The 20,343-nt window shown below is 42.8% G+C and overlaps 1 protein-coding gene across 3 annotated transcripts; it reads left to right on the top strand.

Annotated features, from left to right (window-relative positions):
• Positions 1-620: 620 nt before the first annotated feature.
• Positions 621-18,652, top strand: baz1b (bromodomain adjacent to zinc finger domain, 1B). 3 transcript variants are annotated; one of them, XM_031752709.2, is made up of 22 exons: positions 621-1,419; positions 2,605-2,721; positions 3,685-3,829; positions 3,998-4,187; positions 4,332-4,453; positions 4,641-4,838; positions 4,931-5,119; positions 5,249-6,539; positions 6,780-6,935; positions 7,030-7,168; positions 8,217-8,380; positions 8,639-8,753; positions 8,858-8,956; positions 9,119-9,296; positions 10,125-10,310; positions 10,497-10,644; positions 10,905-11,042; positions 11,232-11,379; positions 11,950-12,065; positions 12,733-12,872; positions 12,961-13,067; positions 15,659-18,652. In XM_031752709.2, exons 1-22 carry the CDS (start codon positions 1,301-1,303, stop codon positions 16,362-16,364), a joined length of 4,911 nt encoding a protein of 1,636 aa, XP_031608569.1. In that variant the 5' UTR covers positions 621-1,300; the 3' UTR covers positions 16,365-18,652. The 3 variants fall into 3 exon arrangements, with proteins under 3 accessions (XP_031608569.1, XP_031608568.1, XP_031608570.1); XM_031752708.2 differs by having other exon boundaries at positions 5,219-6,539; XM_031752710.2 differs by lacking the exon at positions 10,905-11,042 and having other exon boundaries at positions 622-1,419; positions 5,219-6,539.
• The last annotated feature ends 1,691 nt before the right edge of the window (positions 18,653-20,343 follow it).

Genomic DNA, 20,343 nt, shown 5'->3' with positions numbered 1-20,343 from the left:
ACTGAGACAGTTTGGAAATGCCGAGAAGACATAGTAAATAAACTGAATAATCTATGTTTAACATGGAGCAGCCAGGCAGGAGGAAAAGAGGAAGAGCACAGAGTAGGTTTTGCGTAATGAAGGAGGGCATACAGAGGGGCTGGCTTCACAGAGCAGTATGCTAGAGATCGGGTGAGATGGCGGGAGATGATTAACTGTGGCGACCCCTAAAGGAAGCGGCTGAAGAAGAAGATCCTGCAAAGTTAGGATTTATTCACCATGAGGAAGCCCAGTAGTGGGTAACCTATTGTTTAATCAGCATATTCAAAATGGAGTCTAGACAATGGTTTTAAAAATTAATTCGATAATTGAAGAAGACAGCTCCTCGTTAGATATCGACAAAATCCATGTTCAGTCTATTGAAATATGATTTAAGAGTGCTGATTTGAACGGTTTATATAATTTTTATTGTCATCAGCTGACCCCCTTGCCTCATGTATATTATATGAGGGCGTAGTTTATCGGAAGAGACTGAAAATAGACAGGACAATTCAACCAATGAGAAACCTGCAGGCAAATTTGATGATGGCGCTTCAGCGAGACAGCCAGTGAAAGCGAAGAGGGGGCGGGACATGCGCGCGACGCTGCTTGCTACCGGGGAAACGGAGTTCTGAGGGTATGAGGCACAGTGCCGGTGGACTGAAAACTCCCGCCATTTCGACAGGGAATTAACCTCCTCTTAGCTGATTAAGGTTACTTTCTCGCAACGCTTGCTCAACGCTGTTACCTGACGCCAAGGAGCTTCAGAGCATGCAGCGGGTACAGTTTAAAAAGGAGCAGGCCTAATTTGCGAACACTTGCTCGGGACTGTACAGCCGCCAGACCTGCTGTTGACTGACGGTTACCGCGAGTTTCATTTTGGTGCGGTTCGCATCCTTTCACGTTCACCCGAAGGTGCTGAACTTTAACAACTGAGTCCGGGGACACGTCTGCCAGCGTGTTTTCTACCTAAGGTTCAGCGTAAAAAACAGCCTGACACCACTTCCAGAAGAGCGAAGGATGGTGCGATGAGGCCGGCGGCGAGAAGCGGCGCACTGTTATTGTTTTGCAACGAGATAACCCAGCCTGCTAGCTAGAAAGCTAGCTGCTACACGCTGAGAGCCGGGCCTGCCGGCGGTAACGTGAGACGTGCTATCTGTCGACTCTGACATTTTTAAAACTGGGATACATGCAAAGGACATACCATTGTGTACTATTGTGCTAGTTTGTTGCTAGAATATCTGTTTTTACTTTCGGCACTTGTGCCATCTCTGGATTTGAAATGGCACCGCTTTTGGGCCGGAAACCGTACCCGCTGGCTAAGCCGCTAGCCGAGCCACCAGGCCCGGGAGAGGAGGTCTACATCATCGAGCACACCAAGGAGGCCTTCAGGAACAAAGAGTATCCTTTAACATGATGGTGGTTATCAGTCTCGACTTATCGAGCCAGTCGATAGGCTGGATAGCGGGCTTTGTCTTGTTTAGCTGAACCGATGTACCCATAGTCACGAGTAGAGCGCTATAAAGCTGGCTAAAGCATGGAATTTGACGTTACCTGACATTTCTCCCCCGTTAAGTGTTTCCCCGCATGTACACAGTTTACTCTGGGTTGACAGGCTGGCTAGCTAACACCCTGCTGTTTTTGGTAATTAAATAATTTTACCTATTAGTTAGCTTTTTACCTAACCGAGCTAAATATATGACTGTAAATGGCACGTCATTGTAGAGAAGGGCGAAAAGGAGTCTTTCACTTTCATGTTTTACGGTTCTGGTGGCAATGCTAACAGGGTAAGCTAGCCAGTTGCTAACGTTAGGTATCCCATTATGTCACAATAGCCCAGACTGACGCCGCTCCCCGGCTGGTAATGTGTTAGCTGGTATTGCTAGCACAGAAGCCTCTCAGAGTCCGTTTCGCTTTAACTTACTTTTGTATTTTGGGCTGACTGAAAGGTGTTCAGTGACTTATGACAGCATTTTGTTGTTAGCTTGGTTTCTTCTGTTGTCACAATTGGACAACTTTACCACGTTGTTAAAACGTTCACATGAACGCTTTAAGCTCTTAAAGGTCCACGACTGTCAGCAAGGTTATGAAACCTGCTGTGGCACACGTAGCTAGTGTTAAGTGTCCATAATATGCTGATATGGATAATCGATTATGATATTTGACTTTATACGGGTGTCTAAACTCTGCCATCCATTATTATTGTCTTAATAAAGCTTTGTGAACTAGTACGCTGTCAAACAGTCCCATCTATGGGAATTTGACTTGGTATGTTGTTAGAGTACCCATGGAAATGTTGTATACTCCATTACACAGCGGTCAACTGATCTTTCTGACTTTCTTTGAAATCATTATTCATTCCCGTCCCTAACCCTCTCCTTGTCTTGTTAGGACAGGACTATTCACAGATGATTTGTTTTGAAATGTGTTTATGCTGGGTGTCCCTTGACCTCTCATTATGCTCAGTGAAGTTAAATGTCATGATGGAATTTGAGTGACTTGCATCTTGCTTATTGTGCGTAAACAAAATCCTAAATAGGAAAACATTTGGATGATGTAACTTCCTTGACCGACTCTTGTACACAGAGAGTACGAGGCCCGCCTACAGAGGTATAATGAACGCATTTGGACATGCAAGAGCACTGGAAGCAGCCAGCTCACTCACAAAGAGGCATGGGAGGAGGAACAAGAAGTCACCGAACTGTTAGTATTACATCCACAGTGTTGCACATGCACATTCATTATTCCATGTTAACTTTTGAAAGCTCTGATGGTCTACTATGCTGATTTCAGACCAAACAGAGTATGCACGTTTAATAAAGCCTGTTGATTGAGTGAAAATGCATAGATTCAATTCTTTAGGTCCTGCCCTTTGTATTCAGATGTCCAGTAAAACTTGGTTTGTATAAACCTCTGATTGTAAAAACCACACCTACTTATGTGGAAGGACTGTGCAAGAAATACAGAGTAGTCACTTAACAGAAGTTCATGGTATCAACAAAGAAGAGAACCATACAACCCCAGTGAAGGTCACAAGGCTTACTGCTTTGCTATGATTGGATAAATCTTGTGCTCCTCCTCTCAGTCTATTTAGAGGGCGAGTGACTCAGTCATCCTTGAATCTGCAAGGGCCTGAGTTCCTTTATCCTGATCTGCAAATGGAAAAACCTATGGAAAATAATGAAACGGTTCAGCTCATCTCTTTCAGTCCACTTGACTTGAAATATGTATTGACATATGGGATCACTATGTCCTTTTAGCAAGAGAGAGAACAAAAAAATAAATATGGCCCAAAGAGATGTCACAGCAGAGACTGGGTAGAGCAGTGCTTAGCTGCCCAGAGCTGAAGTAAGTCAGGATCATGAGCTGTACAGTATTTATGCTCTAATTATGTCAGCCAAGAGAAACTACTCCCCCTACTGGCCACCCTCGGCAAACAATCCATCCATCTATTTTCTTCTGCTTATTACAGTTCAGGGTCACGGTGTGTCTATCACAGGTTGATTTCGGCACTGCAGAAATCTAAGCAAAGTAAAATAAATCATGTGATGATGAACTCTGTGTTAGCATTTCAACCCCTGTGAACAGAGAGTGATGGAGCTGCAAGACAGTCTCACATTTGTTACCTTTTTATAAATTAACCATTGATCGTGTGTGTGTGTGCAGGCTTCAAGAGGAGTATCCAAAGTGGTTTGAGAAACCAGTCCTTGAGATGGTTCACCACAACACAGTGTCTTTAGACAAACTGGTTGAGATGGCTTGGGTGGAAATCCTCACCAAATATGCTGTGGGTGAAGAGTGCGACTTCCTGGTCAGTTTGGCAGTTTACTCTTATTACATTTCTCAACTTGTCTGTAATATCAATCTTATGATATTGTCAGTATTTTTTTTTTTTTGTAACCTGATAATTTACTGCATTAAAAGTCATAGTGTGTGTAAAGTTTCTCATATAATGTCAAATCTTACATCTTGGCTTCAGGTGGGGAAGGAGAAAAGTTTGCGAGTGACGGTGGTAAAGATCCACCCCTTGGAAAACACAGAGGGTGAGTCGGGGGAAAAGAAACTTGAAGGCGCTTGTGACTCTCCATCCAGTGACAAGGAGAACGCAAGCCAGGAAAACCAGAGGAAGGAGCCTCCTCCCCGAGAGGAGAACAGGAGGGAGAGTCTGAGTGAGTGCCCATCAGTTTTAAGAGGCGAAATCTTGCATTGTGGATAAAATTAAGAACATGTTGTAAATGCTGCTTGATTAAGGAGGTTAAAATTGTTTATTTATACAGTATTTGTTCAATATATGATGTTTGGCTTCTTTTTAGGTGACAGAGCACGACGTTCTCCGAGGAAACTACCCACTGCCATGAAAGAAGAGAGGAAGAAATGGGCAATGCCTAAATTCCTTCCTCATAAGTATGATGTAAAGCTCATCAATGAGGACAAGGTTTGTTTTGTTTTATTACATCATCACTCAAGCAATGGTGTGTTGAGTTTTTCCCAACATCAGAAATAATTGAATGTGTTCTATTTTTAGATTATTAAAGGTTATACGTAAGGTTCATATACTTGTGGACAATAGACTTGGTGATTTTAAGAAAAACTGGACTCTAAATTTCCAACATGTGTCATAGGTGATCTGTGACGTCCCAGCGGACAGTCTTTATAGAACAGAGCGCCCTCCTACCAAGGAGATCATGCGCTACTTCATCAGACACTATGCTCTAAGGCTGGGCATGGGAGAAAGTGCTCCCTGGGTGGTTGAAGATGAATTGGTGAAAAAATTTAACCTGCCCAGCAAATTCAACGACTTTCTTCTCGATCCACACAAGGTAAGTTTACTTATTTCATTTTGCTACTCATTATTTAATTCAGTTTTTAAGTGTTGCATGTTCTTGACTCACCTTCCTGTGTACATCTCAAGTTCTTGGCAGAGAATCCCTCCACGAAGCGCAAGAGCTTGTCATCTCCAGAGGGTAAGCCTAACAAGAAGCTCAAGACTGCTGACACTCCAGGAGAAGATTCGGGCAATGAGAAGGGAGAAAAGAAGAAGACAAAGAAGAAAGATGCTTTAGGCATGCCCCTTAGTCCCACCATCTGGGGCCACATGCAGGTTAGCCAGCTTGTGTGTACATGGTGAAATGTCATCTAATTTATGAGGTATCCCTCAAACGTCACTGTTATGTTTAATGGTTCCTTGGTTGCATTTCAGAAAATAAAAATGAATGGTTCTCCACTCAAGGTAAAGAACTCAGGAACCCCTAAGAAAGGAGAAGGTAAAGGCTCCACTCCCTCCACTCCGAAATCTGGCAAAAAGTCAGGGGACAAAAAAGAAGGAAAGAAAACTGGAAAAAATGGTGAGAAGAAACTCAATGTTCTCAAAGCATCCAAAAAGGACGGTAAAGCTGGTGCTAAGGGGCCAAAGATGAAGCAGATGACTTTGCTGCATCTGGCTAAGAGCGGTGCTGCAGGAAGCCCAAAGAAGAGAGCTCGTAGTTCTGGCATTGGTACACCGAAACTTGGGAAGCCACTACACCCTATGGCTCTCCACCTCCTTCGTTACTACAAGGAGAACAAGGGTAAAGAGGATAAGAAGAACTCCCTTTCATCCCTTATCTCAAAAGCTGCCAAGACCTTGTCCCCAGATGATCGTAGTCGCCTGCCAGAGGAACTCAAGGAGCTAGTGCAGAAACGCTGGGAGCTTCTGGAGCAGAAGAAGCGATGGGCAGCCATGAGTGAAGAGGAAAGGAAGGAAGAGATGAAGAAGAGGCGTGAGGAACTCAAAGAGAAGTTAAGAGAAAAGGCCAAGGAGAGACGAGAGAAGGAGATGCTGGTCCGCCGTGAACAGTCGCGCCGATACGAAGATCAGGAGATCGAAGGTGGCAAGCCTCTGCCTGCGTTCAAGCTTGTGGACATGCCTGAGGGGTTGCCCAACACATTGTTTGGGAATGTGGCCATGGTTGTGGACTTCCTTCACTGTTACTCAGGGCTGCTGATGCCAAATGACCAGTATCCCATCACAGCAGCGGCTCTGATGGAAGCGCTGGCTGGGGAACGGTCTGGCTTCCTTTATCTAAACCGTGTGTTGGTGGTGCTGCTCCAAACATTACTGCAGGATGAGCTGGCTGAGGGCTACAGTGAGCTCGACATGCCCTTATCCGAGATTCCTCTGACTATGCACTCAGCTTCCGAGCTGGCACGGTTGTGCCTGCGACCGTGTGACGCTCACGGTGAGGAGAGCGGCCAGGGCTCTGAAGACTCTGGGGCCATGGGTGGATATGACGATGTGGTGACCAGCGAGTTCCTGGATAAACTCGAGACAACCGAGGTGTTTGAGCTGAGCCCCGAGGAGAAAGTCAACCTGTTAGTGGCGCTGTGCCACCGAATCCTGATGACGTACTCTGTGGAAGACCATGTTGATGCAATGCAGCAGCGGTCAGCTGAGCTGTGGAAGGAGCGTTTGGCAATGCTGAAAGAGGCCAATGACCGCAAGAGAGCCGAGAAGAAGAGGCGGAAGGAGATGGAGAACAAAGGTAGGAGGGATCATCAGTTTTACCAGTCTTGATATATTGCTGTGAATCAAATGTGTACTTTACACACAGTTTCTAAACTGTTAATCTACATTTTACCCTAAGAATTGTCAGAGAAAGTGGATGCCTAGTGTGTATTTGAAGTCTCGCACAACACATGTGTCTGGGGCTCTAAAAGCAGACGTTGTAAATACATATACAGTTTGTATTTACATATTTCTGTTTTTTTCCATGCTGATAAAGGTGAGAAGAAAAAAGAAGGGTCTTCTAAAAAGGAGGTCAAAAAGGAAGTGAAGGTTGAGCCAGAACCAGAGGACATGATCAGCTCAGTGAAGAGCCGGCGACTAATGGCCATGCAGGCTAAGAAGGAGAAGGAGGAGATGGACAGACAGAACAAAGGTACAGGTTTTTAAGCAAGATTGATACTAATTATAACTTTGATTCATTACATAGTATGCTTTATTTATTTTTGGTTACTATTATTCCTCTGTAGAACGCATGGAGAAGGAGGCTGAAGAGGAGCGGATGCGTAAACAGAGGGCGGCTGCAGAGAGGGCTTTTCAGGATGGAATAACCAAAGCAAGACAAGTGATGCGCAGGACTCCTCTAGGTACCGACAGAAATCACAACAGGTTGGTAATTAATACGAGGAATTAACTCAGTGAGCCAAAACATCATGCCTGCTCACAGATGAAATCGTCTGTACCAGCTGTACCAGTCATTAATTTAATTGAAACTGTTTGGTACCCGATGCAGGTTAAGTGCTGTGTCCTGAATGTCATGCAGCTGTTTGCCAACAGATGGCGCTACAAGCCTGACATCCTTGAAGACAAATCAGATAATCTAAGCCTGATGTTTGTTTGTTTGTTTGTTTGTTTTTTAAAGCATATTATTGTTAGTTATATTGAAGGTGAAAGAATGAGATTGCGGATACAAACGATGGAAATGAGACTTCTCTGAAGGGCAGATGGGCTCTGCCTTAGTGATAGAGTGAGGAGCCATTTGGGAGCGACTCAGAGTAGAACTATAACTCTGCCACACTGAACGGAGCCAGCAGAGGTGGTTGCTTCCTAGGTGTGGTGTTCTGGGCGTGTCCTGCCAGGACAAAGACCCTGGTAGACTGAGGACATGCTGTAGAGATTGCATCTCTTATTTGTTCTGGGAACGCCTCGGTATTCTCGGTTTATACCCGGTTAAGCTGAGGGAGGTGGCGGGGGGCAGAAGTCTGGAAGAAATTGATGGATGACTGATTGTTTTATGATTTTTATATTTCAATTTTTATAGCGCGGGTTGTTACATTTGTAAAAGAATGTGCCGTGCGCTATGAATGATTCACAATGTGCCACACTATTCAGTCGCAATTGATTCATTTTTCAGAGTTTAAGTTGTCATTTAAAGTACTAATAATTGTTGGTTTCAAATGCCTTTTTAGCGAGCTTCTGACATTGTTCATTAAACGGTTCTCAAATGTAACTTTATTTGATTGCTTCTCAGTGTTAGAATAGTGGATTAGTCAGGTTAGGGATGAATTTAGTCCCCAGGATCATCCCTAGTCAGGAATGACATTTTAGCTGTTTCTTAGTCTTTAAAATTAAAAGACTAACAAAAATTATAAGACAAACAGCGTATTTACCAGAGGCACTTTGGTAAATTCTAACCATACGTGATGTTTTTGTGCAGATTCTGGCTTTTCTCCGATGTGGTTCCTGGTCTGTACATCGAGAAAGGCTGGGTGCATGAAAGCATAGACTACAGCTTCACCCCTCCACCAGAGGAAAAACCAGCTGAGCCTGAGGTAGAAGAGGAGGAGGATGGTGAGGCAGCCCCTGCTCCTGATTCACAAGGCAAGCAAAAATACATTCTCTTGAAAAAAAGTTTTGTTTTTTCTTTAGGTCTAATAATGCAAATATTTTTATTAACTGACGATATAGAATTTTTTTTTTTTTTTTTTTTTTTTTTTTTTCCCAGTTGCTTCTGTCTGGTTTTGTTTGCTCAGTGTGCAGGCTTGTTTGCACATAATTGGTAGTTAATGTGTGTTTTTGAGAAACAAATTTCCACACATGGCTTTATCTCGAGACACTAAATTATTATTTATGTTGCAGGAACTGAAAAAGATGATGGCAGTGTAGATGGTGCTGTTAGTGAAGGAGCCCAGCAGGGAGCACCACCAGATGTTTGTATAGAAACTACTGTTCCCAAACAGGGACAGAACCTTTGGTAGGTGTCTATGTCTGTCTTTATTTTCCTTTTTCACTTTCATTTGATGCATTTTATCCTTCATGTTTAATTGATCTTCTCCTCATTTTCACTTCTGATTTCAGGTTCATATGTGACAGTCCAGCTGAGCTGGAGGAACTGGTGGAGAGTCTTCATCCTCAGGGGGTCAGAGAGAGTGAACTAAAGTCAAACATACAAAGCAGGTGAATGCAGTATTATAAGAGATTGTTTTAACCCACATAAAACTATCCAGTCTGCAGAGTTCAGTTCTCTTTTTTCTTTTCTTTTCTTTTTGTCTCTAGTTCATATCTATAATTTTTGTGGTGGCAGTAGTGATAATGTCAAATACCCTCTCACTGTGTCAGGTATCAGGAAATACTCCACTCCATCCATTTGACCCGGAAAGCCAGGCTTGGCCTCAGGACCTGTGACGGCTATGCAGAGCTACTCAAATATCTGCGTAGCGACATCCAGGAAGTAGCCTCACGCCTGCAGAAGGGCGGCCTCGGGTACCTGGACGATAACGTGGACATTGAGGATAAGGTGAATAGTCAGACAGTTTGAAAATGAGACTTTTCCCAGTCTTTAGTGAAAATCTGTGTTTAAATTCTACTAAAATGGCACAGCATGTAGTCAAAGTGTTTGTTCAGGCTATCAGGCAATGGACATGGTGATTGATTAGACAGATAACTAGTACAAGAAAACGGATGTTTTGAAATCATGTTCAGTGTGGAAGGCATATATGGTAGAACCAAGTACACAGTTGGGCTCTGAAATGTTTAGTGTAAAGTAAGTATTAAAAGCCACATTTGTTTACACCCCTGGTGTAAACAAATGTGGGGTCAGAACAGCCCTGATTGGTTTTCCAGGGTGTAAGAAATGCTTGGTCATATTTAATTACTCAAATTTTTCAATAAAATTCACTGCCAACCCTGGTGTGGTGATGCCAGTATAGGCCTACAGCACAGAAGTGTAAATGTCCTTATAAAAACACAAATTATTTCAATCATAAAGATGTAAAATACTGTTTTTAGTTTAGTTATTGAAACTCTGCATGTGAGTTGGAAACCTGATATTGTTGAAATTGTGCTTATTTTTCTGAAAACATATCAGGCTGTCCTTAACCTTTTTTCTAAATGGATTTCTTGTAATGTGGGGGAGCTGATTTAACAAGAAATATTACTTTCTGTATGCTTTGTAAATTTTAAGGGAGTATGATCTTCATGAAACATTTGTACTTAGATGTTTAACTGGTCTAGAGAGATGCTCTTTCCTCATGAAGCACCCAGCGGGGAAGTTTTGTGACTTTACTGGGCATGCCGTCTGTGTTTTGAACTGAAATTCTCCGTCTGCTTCATCCTCTTGTCACAGTTGAAAGACATGGAGAGCCTGAAAGACTTCGGCGAGTGCATCATCACCATTAAGGCCTGTGTAATCAAAAAGTTCCTGCAGGGGTTCATGGCCCCTAAGCAGAAGAAGAAGAAGAAGCAAGCAGGAGAGGAAAGCAGCAAGGCTGAAGAGGTGGATGAGGAGAAGCGGTTGGCAGAAGAGGCCAGGGTAAGAGGAAAGAGCTAACTGTTAGCACTCTGATGCTAAAGCAGTATGGAGCCAAATCGGGGTTAAAAGTTTTATTCATTTGAAACTGAAATTCTAATTTTTTCATATTTAAAACAAATAATAAAGTAAAAAATGTTGGAAAAACCCCCCAATTATTTTATTTTCAATGTTTACTTTTCCTCACAGGTAGCAACAGCAGTGGAGAAGTGGAAGACCGCTATCCGAGAGGCGCAGACATTTTCCCGCATGCACGTGCTGCTGGGAATGTTGGATGCTTGCATAAAGTGGGACATGTCTGCTGAGAACGCTCGCTGCAAAGTCTGTCGCAGGAAAGGTTAGAAATGTTTTCCACAGTTGCCCCGTTCTGTGTGGGAGAACACACATCACCAGTTATTTGCTGCTGATGGGAGCATTATTAATTACGCACAGTTCAAATTCCAAAGAGGACAACAAAAACTGCACTATTATCTAGTTTCACTCTGAATTTGCCGGATTATTATGGTGTTAATTTGCATGTAAACTTCATAAAGGTCGGGTCCTGTTTGAGTGAAGCAGTTTTGCACTTGCCAAATGATGTTTTGCCCTCCTGTCTAGTGCTCTGGGAGAACCCATCTGTGCTGAGGTTGGAGGAGTGTAGATCCAGGCAGGGCAGCAACTGCAGGGTCAAAGCACATCAGAGTAGTAGTGTCAGGCAGATCTACATACGGAGCCAACCACTCCGCAGGCCGACAGGTGAACCTGTAGTGATAAGATGACAGTAGAGAACATGTAAGAGATTTGCTGAGCTGTTTAAACTGAAAATCAGGAAAAGCAAAAGAGTCGAGGTAGAAATATGTGGGGCTGCTAAAAAGACCCAGAATAAAACCTAAAGCTTTAAAATTAAAAAGAAAAGGCCTTATGGTTGATGCTGATCTCTTCCAGGTGATGATGAGAAACTTATACTCTGTGATGAGTGCAACAAGGCCTTCCACTTGTTCTGCCTGCGACCGGCTCTCTACCGGGTCCCCGATGGAGAGTGGCTGTGCCCAGCCTGCCAGCCAACTGTGGCCAGACGTGGCTCCCGCGTAAGGTAACTGTCCTCCACTCTTTAAATAAGCTGATCCCTAAGGAATTCAAACAAAAGGAGACTAAAATATAACTGAAAGTGCCGTCTAATAGCAAGCTGCGTCTTGCTCTCTCCTCACAGTAATTATGCCTTCACAGCCCATCTTGCACAGACCCTACCATTTGCATGGAGGAAAAAGATAAATAACCAAAATATAAATAAAGGTTAAAGGAATTCCTGGTTCCAGCTGACATACACCTTAAATATACATCGAAGTATTCAGACAGTTAGTGACTACAGAAAGCATCTCTCCTGTGCCCCAGTCCCTAATGCTAACCTGTCTGTACAGTTGCTGAGAAACAGCTGGTTAGGACAAAGTCTATAACAAACACATTGTTTATTTTGTTAGTTTTCTATCATGTGATCAGTAATCACACACCCCACTGATGGTGTGGTAGCTGGCTATAGTGAAAGGGGAGACCCTCTTCAGGGTGCCCCACAAACAGAACAGCGGATCAACCAGTGTAACTGAAGCCCAGATGTGTCTGCCCTATACTTCATCAGCTGTCTTTAAAGGCAAGCTCTCCATTGCAGGAACTATAAGCAAGACTCTGATGAAGAAGACGATGAGGAGGAGTCTGAAGAGGAGGACTCTGAGGAAGAGGAAGAGGACGAAGAAGAGAACGACTACAAAGCCATGGGACACAGCTGTGAGTATTTTACAGAGAAAATTAGGTAAAAAAAATTGTAACTCTTTGACCAAGTTTAAGCTCACTCTGACAATTAAGGAGGAGGTGAGGAATACAACTGTGTTTTCAGTTTGAGTTACCATTAGCATTTTTTCCATACCTTTTTTAATCATTGTTGTGAAGACATTAATAGTCTAAAAAGGATATATAAAAGGCTTTAAGACCTGAGTTTGTTTTGGAAATGGGGGATCCTTGGTGCTGAAGGTTGAGAATGAAAGGAATGCTGATGGGGAATTTCAGCCATTGTCCTCTTTGTGTCGCATTGTCTGTGTGTGATGTAGCACAGCTCAGGTCTGGACCTGGCTTTGAAGCTTTGTCACTGTGGCTTCACTAAGAGTATGTGGCAGGATGATCCCTTCTGTCAGTTCAGGCCTGCGTGTCAAGGATAATGATTTAGAAGTTTCAACAGAGAGGTGTCGGTGCACCTAAGAGCCAGTTATCTTTCTCAATTCAAGCGTGAGGCTCAGACAGGCGAACGTTCAAATCATGGTGGCCTGGGAATGTTTCGAGCCACCTCTTAAAATGCCAAGAATTGAACAGTTGGATGTGGATTGATTTCATGAGAGTGCAGCGTTATACATGTTAATTTCTACTTCTGCTTCTTCTCTACGTCTTTCCTCTTCCACAGTGAGACCAAGAAAGAAAAATAAGCAGTCTTCATCACGGCAGAAAAGCTCAAAAAGTAAATCAAAGAAGTCGGCCTCTTCTAGTAATCAGAGCGGCAAGCAGAGAACAGGCCCCAACAGTCCTGCAGACATCGACGAACTGGTAAGAAGTTTGCAGAGAGCTTAGAACAGACCAGTTTTGTATCCTTTATGTCCTAAAATTATAGCTTTTGTGTGTGCCGTCTCTGCAGGTGCGACAGAGCTCCCAGACAGGAGTGAGCAGACAGGTGCTGGAGCTGGAGAGGTGTGAGGAAATCCTCAAGAAGCTGATGAAATTTCGCTACAGCTGGCCTTTCAGGTGAGGGAAGGAGAAATGTGACACAAGTACATGTCAAACAGGAGCCACTTTGACTCCTGAACAACCTTTTCAACTATTAGCTAAACTACAGACACTATAGGGACAGAAGTGTTGGGCCACACCTCTTACTCTTTGAATTTACCTGTTTTGAGCCTGATGCCCACAGGTGTGTAAAATCAGGCACCTAGCCTGATGCAGTTTACCTGTACAGACATTTAAGAATGGGTTTTCTAAAGAGCTCACTAGTGCTGGGCGATATGACGATATATATCGTGTGGACGATAGAAAAGTGTCTATCATGCCATTTGTCTTCTATCGTTTCTAACCCTAATTTTATAAATTATTACATAAAATATATCATTAACCCTTTACAACCGTTCGGAGCAGGCACACTCTGTTTTACCTAACTATTTTTTAATCCCTGTAGAACTGGAACCACGTAAGGTAGCGCAATAATTTATTTTTTTTTTTGCATATGAAACCGTAGGAGTTGTACTTACATCTTATTCCATTAGCTTGCCCTAGGTCACGGTTTCCTTCCACATACAGCTTTGCAAAAATTAAAAAGCACTTCCAGCAACAAAAACATAATATTCCAGAAACACGCTTTGCCGATCCGATCAGCTGTTCATAACACTTCCTACGTTGGAATATAAGTCAGCGCGAACTATCGCATGTCCGCCATTACCTGTCCAAAACCGGAAGTGACGTCATTTTCGTGGAAAATGTAGTTTTTTTTAGCTTCAAAGCCTATATTGGTGTTTTTAAAAGTCATATTTGACTTTATGCTTTTCTGTATCGTTTCTGGGAGGCTTAGAAGTCAAATTACACTGTTGGAAATAGTTTATTTTGATGCACATGCTGTGTTTTTGCAAATTTGCATTTATTTATTTTCATTTTTCCTGTAGTATATAAAAATTAGCGTATCTCAAAAATAAAACTATGAAGACACTCAAAATAAATTTCTCGTGGTTGGAAACTATTTTGTACAACTTTTGTATTTACAGTTTTGAGGGATAAGCCTCTTTAATTTCTCTAACGAGAAATATATGTAAAAAAACAAAACAAAAATGATTTTCAATTTTTTTGTAGTTTATTGCACTTTTTTGCAATTTATGTAGTTACTATGGACTTCATGCATACATATTATTAAAATTTGGGCTATAACGGTTGTATTGATGTATAGCAACTAGAAATGCTCCCACAAATGGCACTACAGCATGTAAAATGTAAAGATAAGCTCTGGCGCACTTGGTTCTATGGTAGGTCTTAAAGGGTTAAATAGCCTGTGGCACATATATTAGTGTTGTCTTCTCACTATACATACTCTTAACTTTATGCAAGAGAAAATAAAGTATAAAAAATGATATTTTTCGCAAAGAAACTCCGTCTTGTGGTTTTGCGACATGGTGCTGCTTTACGTGCACCCGGATTTGCGACATGCTTTACGGTAACTCAAAACAAAGACTGCACCCTCTCCACTCGCTGTTTACAGACTGCATACTTTCCAGATGACCACAGGTCAGGTGGTATATCGTGATATATATCGTTATCGTGATATAAAATAATTCATATCGTGATAAATATTTTTCCATATCGCCCAGCACTAGAGCTCACTGAATGGAAGTGTGGTATTATGATAGGATGTCACCACTGCATCAAGGTGGTTTATGAAGTTTCTTCACTCCTTGTACTTGCAGCTGTTACTGGTGTCATCTTGAGTGTTTAGGAGAAACTCAGTTGCAGACCACTGAGTCAGTAACTGCAGAGTTCAAACCTCCTCTGGCATTAACATCAGCGCAAACGCTGTGTGCTGGGAGCTTCGTGGCATGGTTTCCATGGCTGAACAGCGCACCTAGGTGTAATGTGTAGGTGGACCAGTACTTTTGTCCATATAATGTATGTATTTATGCTTCCATCAGTGTGGAAAGCATTTGTCTGTGGAAACTAGTTGTGCATTCAAAAACCTTTAAATGTAATATTGTAATATTTCTGTATATTACAAGCTTATCAGACTGAGTCACATTTTGTAAATGGTTTTCCCTCAGCAGAAACAGAAACAAAAGCCCAGAGCCTCTCGGGCATTATTTCCTTCTAGATCGAGCGCTGACCTCTGCAAGTCATTTTATACAGAGCAATGGTGTGGGTTGTATGGCTGGTTATTAGCTGCTAATCCTAGCAGCAGTAGAGATTTGTGAGAGAGAAAGGTGCGGGGCTGAACTGCTCCTCTGAGAGTTTATGATCATAATGATAACTACTGCACTAAACATATGATGGATGGTCTTCAGGGAGCTGCTGAGACATGTTGAAGAGACAAGGTAGCTGGTGGTCACATTAACCACTTTGACTCATGTGACTCCCTTTTTCAGAAGGGATCACCACAATAGGTAGGTCTGCATGTTTGATGCTGGATCTCCCTCATGACGCAATCCCAAAGGGATTTGTGTCTCTGCCTCCAATAAATGTCTTACAGGATTTAAACATTTTGTTTAATATGCCTTACGTATGTTTCTCGATGTTTTATAAAACATGAGACACATTATGATCCCAAGTCTCCAGTCTAACACTCATCACTTTAAATCCTCTTTCAGGGAGCCTGTTTCCCCTGAAGAGGCAGAGGACTACCTGGATATCATCTCTCAGCCCATGGATTTCCAGACAATGCTGGGCAAGTTCAGCCAGGGCTCGTACCGCCACGCCCAGGAATTCCTGGAAGATGTAAAGTTGGTCTTCTCCAATGCCGAGGAGTACAACCAGCAGGGCAGCACCGTGCTCTCCTGTATGGTCAAGACGGAGCAGACGTTCACCGAGCTGCTCCAGAAGCTGCTACCTGGTCTCAGCTACATCCGGCGGCGTTCCCGCAAGCGTGTCAACCAAGCTCCTGCAACATCGGAGGAGGAGGAAGAAGATGAGGAAGAGGAAGAAGAGCCCAAGAAGAAGATGACAAATGGAAAATCTCATGCAAGGAAAACAACCAGAAATGATCGAAGACGGAAGGATGACGACAGCGAAAGTGAGGAGGAGGAGGATGATGATGAGGTGGATGAAGAAGAGGGAGGAGATGAGGATGATGAGGAGGAGGAGGATGATGATGATTATGATAATGATGATGGCAGGAGGAGAAGTAAGAGAACCTCTGCCACCTCGGGCCGGAAGGATTACAGGGAGCAGGATAGCGACGGCGAGCGGGAAACACGAAGAACTCGTAAGCGCAGGGGCCGGGGCGACGAGGCAGCGAGCAGTGACGAGGACCGGTCAAACCAGCAGCGACATTCCAAGAGACAGAAACGCTCGTGAAATCCAGGGTGCTGTTTGTTTTCTGTCATCTCTCCTTTGCTTTAAAAATTTCTGTCCCGCTCCTCAGAACGATGACCACGAGCGCCTCATCTCCTCCTCACACAGCCAGCGGGACCTAATCCTCAGAGGGACTTTTTTTGTGTTAATAAGTCTATGCTCATATTTTGGAAAAACAAGAGAAGAAAACTGATTTATATTTGTAACATGTTTAATATTGGTGATGTTTTTGTTTGTTTTTGTTTTTTTTCCAACCCAGAAAAATGAGACATTTGAGATAATCGAGAGGTCCTCATAGCTCTTAAGAGTCTTCGATTTAAAGTCGACAACCTCACACACAAGTGTAATTTGACTTAAATGTTGTGAACTGCTTTGTGTCCTCTCCAAACGCGAGTACAGTGTAATCAGAGGGACTTGTCTTCGCACTTAGTTGAGACATGGCTTTACTGGTGTGCTTCAGGAATGAGTCCAGCTAGCTCTCTGTCCCTGCTCCCCCCCCCCCCCCCCCAAGCATCTGTGACGAGTCGCTGACTGTAACAGTTCGTGTTGCTGTGTCTGAAACAATCTAAGTTTGCTGATTGCCGTCACTTGTAAATTGCTCTTTCTGTGAAGCATCTTGCTTACAATCTTTGGTTAATTCCATGTTCATAGGTAAACACCATAGGATTTTACTAGATTTAGTATATACATATATAAATATACATATATATTTTCCCTCCTAGCCCAGGTTTAAATCTTTCGTCCAAAGCTGGGCTGAGACTGCAAATCAAAATCCCTTTTCAGACACAAGATTCCCAGCTTCCTCAATCTTGTTAGTGACAGCACTGAGTCACTTTTCAGGCTTCACAGAGCCCCGGGACATTCATAGTAACCACAGGCTGTTTAGAAGTTGGATGTAGCTACCGTGATGTCATCCACTGGTTTGCGAAATCCTTATTATGAAGCCTTGAGATCACGCTGTGAAGCCACACATTCGCTGGCAAATTTATCAATCACAAGAAAGAAAAAGCGAAATGTGTTATGTGAAGCTGTTAGAAGGAAAGGAAAGAAGCTTGTGTCTGAAAGGGGCTTTGTAGTCCAATCACTTCACCGTCTCAAACAAAAAAACAAAACAAAAAAGCTTCATCCCAGCTTTCGGTGCCAAGATGTTATCAGGGACGGACTCTGAGTCTCCCCCTCTTTGTCGGCTTGTAGAGCTGTTCGACCTTTTTCCTCCTCTGTAGTGCCCTGCCACTTTAAAGGTACCTCAAATGATCCGTCAGTTTGCACTCCTCCTGTGTAAAGTACACTTAATATGCCAGCAGCTGCAGGACCATACTATATTTGAAATTATGTGCATAAACATTTGTAAACAGTGTTTAAAAGCAGCAGATGTGATGTTTGTTAAGACAAATGGGCATTTTTTTTAACCTTTGATAATTTTTGCACTTTTATTTGGTTATTTGTAAATAATAAATAGTACCCAGGAACTTGCAAGGTTTTAAAACAGGGCTCTCTTCAGAACGTGCCACGAGTTATTTTACTTCTTGCATAGTCAACAGCAGAAATCTTCCCTTTTTTATGTTTTATGACACACAGTGAGCCCTGTTGTTCAGCTCAATTAAATTAGTAGCTCAGACTTGGGGTAAAGCAGCTCTTTAAAGGTAAATCAAAGGTTTTCCAGCACATTTCCTGGTGTGGTCACCAGGTGGCGCTCTATACCTGCACTTTTATTACTCTTGTGCCAGCATTTTCCAAGTACTTCAGCGGCAGTGCTGCTAGCTGTACTCCTGTACCACCTGCCTGTCACTGCAGGGGAGCTTCATAGTGCTGGGATATTTTAGCTCTTAGTGTGCAGAAGACCATGTGTAGTTATTCGGTTGCCTGCCATCAAATGTGTGTGTATATATTACCTGTATACTGATGTGGCAGTGGCTGGGTCGCCCTCTTTTGTCTGTACTGTGCTGTGCCGTTCGCCCGTGTTATTTCTAGTGCTGTTACCATCGAGGCTTTCCTGTTTTCTTTCGGCCACTGATTGTTTTTGCCCCGTATTGTTTTTGTTTAAATTCAGCTTCCCGACACGATTAACAGCTGTCAACAATGTTTGTAAAAATTGACGTTTCAACAAACGAGCAAACTGCCCTTCTCAAAATGAGATCTGACTGTAAATGCTTTCTTTGTACTTGGAGCAACTGCAAAATCCTTTTACACCTCCTTTTTTATATATATATTTATAGTCTCTAAAAGTTGGGTTTGGGCAAGTTCTGAGGATTCACTTGTAAAGAATTTCCAATAAAGGCTATGGATGAAGACCGTAGTTCTCCCTGTTTGATTTGTGCTGAGCTGATGAGGCTGACATCACTGCCATCTGTCTGTAAACTTTGTGATTTAAAAGAAACAAAACAAAATGGGCTAGCTTTGACAAGCAAGTTATGTTCTTCTTTACTTTTTAATAAAATATCCAATCATTGTTTTACACTGTGGTGTTGGTTCATTTTCTCAGAACATCTGAATCTTTGTGTGGAAGACAAATGATCTGCAAACCCTGGATGTTGAAGCCAAAGCCGTCATAACGGGATAAATGGTTTCATTATTCACAGAAGGATGAGCGACTTGGACTCAAAGCGTTCCATGAAAAGGTGAAGCCGTCTGTTTGGATTCAGATGTTCTCAACGTAGTCAACTATACTAACACTTTATTAGGCACACCTACTCACCTTGTTAACCCAGATAACTAGTCAGCCAATCACATGGCAGTCATTTCATGTGTTTAGGCATGTAGACGTGGTCAAGACTGAAGTTGAAAGAATTGGGAAGATGGATGATTTAAGTGACTTTGAATGCGGCGTTTGTGTTGGTATCAGGCTGGTCTGAGTACTCGAGAAACTGCTGATCTACTGGGAACCATCTTTGCAGAGAGTGGTCTGAAAAAGGAGATGGGAAGTAAGCAGCAGTTCTCTCAGAGGACATCACCTTTGGGATGAGGTGGAACGGGAGATTCTCATCATGGATGTGTAGCCGACAAATCTGCAGCAACTCTGTGATGCTATCGTGTCTGCATGGACCAGAATGAGGTGGCTCTGAAGGCAAAAAGGGGTCCAACCCAGCACTTGTAAGGTGTACCTAATAAAATGACTGTTGATTGTATTTATCCAACTGTAAGGTGCAGCTTTACCTGATTTTTAAAAACTCTGTGCACAATAATTTCTGAATAACCTGAGAAAAGTAACCACTGGTAACCAGGTTCACTCAGTAAAGGCTTGTACAGGTAAGCAGGCGGCAGCGATGATCCCACAGAGCGCGTGATGTATGGGGCAAAGAAGAGTGCAAGGAGGACAGCAGGACCTGATGAAATATTTAGGAGTGAAGTGGTGACAGCCTGTGAGCCATCTGTAATTTGGCAACAGGTGTACAGTCTAAGCTGGATCAGAGTAAAGGTCAGAGATGTGAAAAGTCAGTGGAAACGTAGCACTTGATTAGTGGCAGTTCAGGCATGGTGGCAGCTGCATTCAGCTATAATAAACCTAACGTGATCTTTCACTTTGGTATGTTTTATTGTGCTTTTTATTTACTCCCTGTATAAATATAAAAAAACCCCTAATCAATACATGAGGACTTCTTTTTAACACTGGCTCTTTAACTGTCTCACAGCGTAATACCAAAGTCTGAATGAACTTCTAATGAACTCTGGGGCGTAGATCACTTTGATTTTAGGAGTCTTATTGTCTTCAAGATACAGCCATGATATATTAATGTTTTAGGAGTTTTGTGGATCTATCGGTTTCTGTCCAAGCTTGTGAAACGTGAGGTATTTGTCATTCCTCACACAGTCCATCCTACGCAGCGAAACACGCATTAATCACCGAACTCTCACTCCCTTGTTGAGGTCAGAGTAGATAACGGCTGCACACATTGGCATGTCCCACCAAAAACATTTTACAGGTAGCTCAGCAGGGATAAACGGCCCACAGTCCTTCATGAGGACTCATTATGTAGCGACTGTG

The sequence above is a fragment of the Oreochromis aureus genome, linkage group 14 (genome assembly GCF_013358895.1).
Source record: "Oreochromis aureus strain Israel breed Guangdong linkage group 14, ZZ_aureus, whole genome shotgun sequence".
In the NCBI taxonomy this organism is placed as follows: domain Eukaryota; kingdom Metazoa; phylum Chordata; class Actinopteri; order Cichliformes; family Cichlidae; genus Oreochromis; species Oreochromis aureus.
Note: the sequence above shows the minus strand (reverse complement) of the source record. Positions and strands in the feature narration are given on the sequence as shown.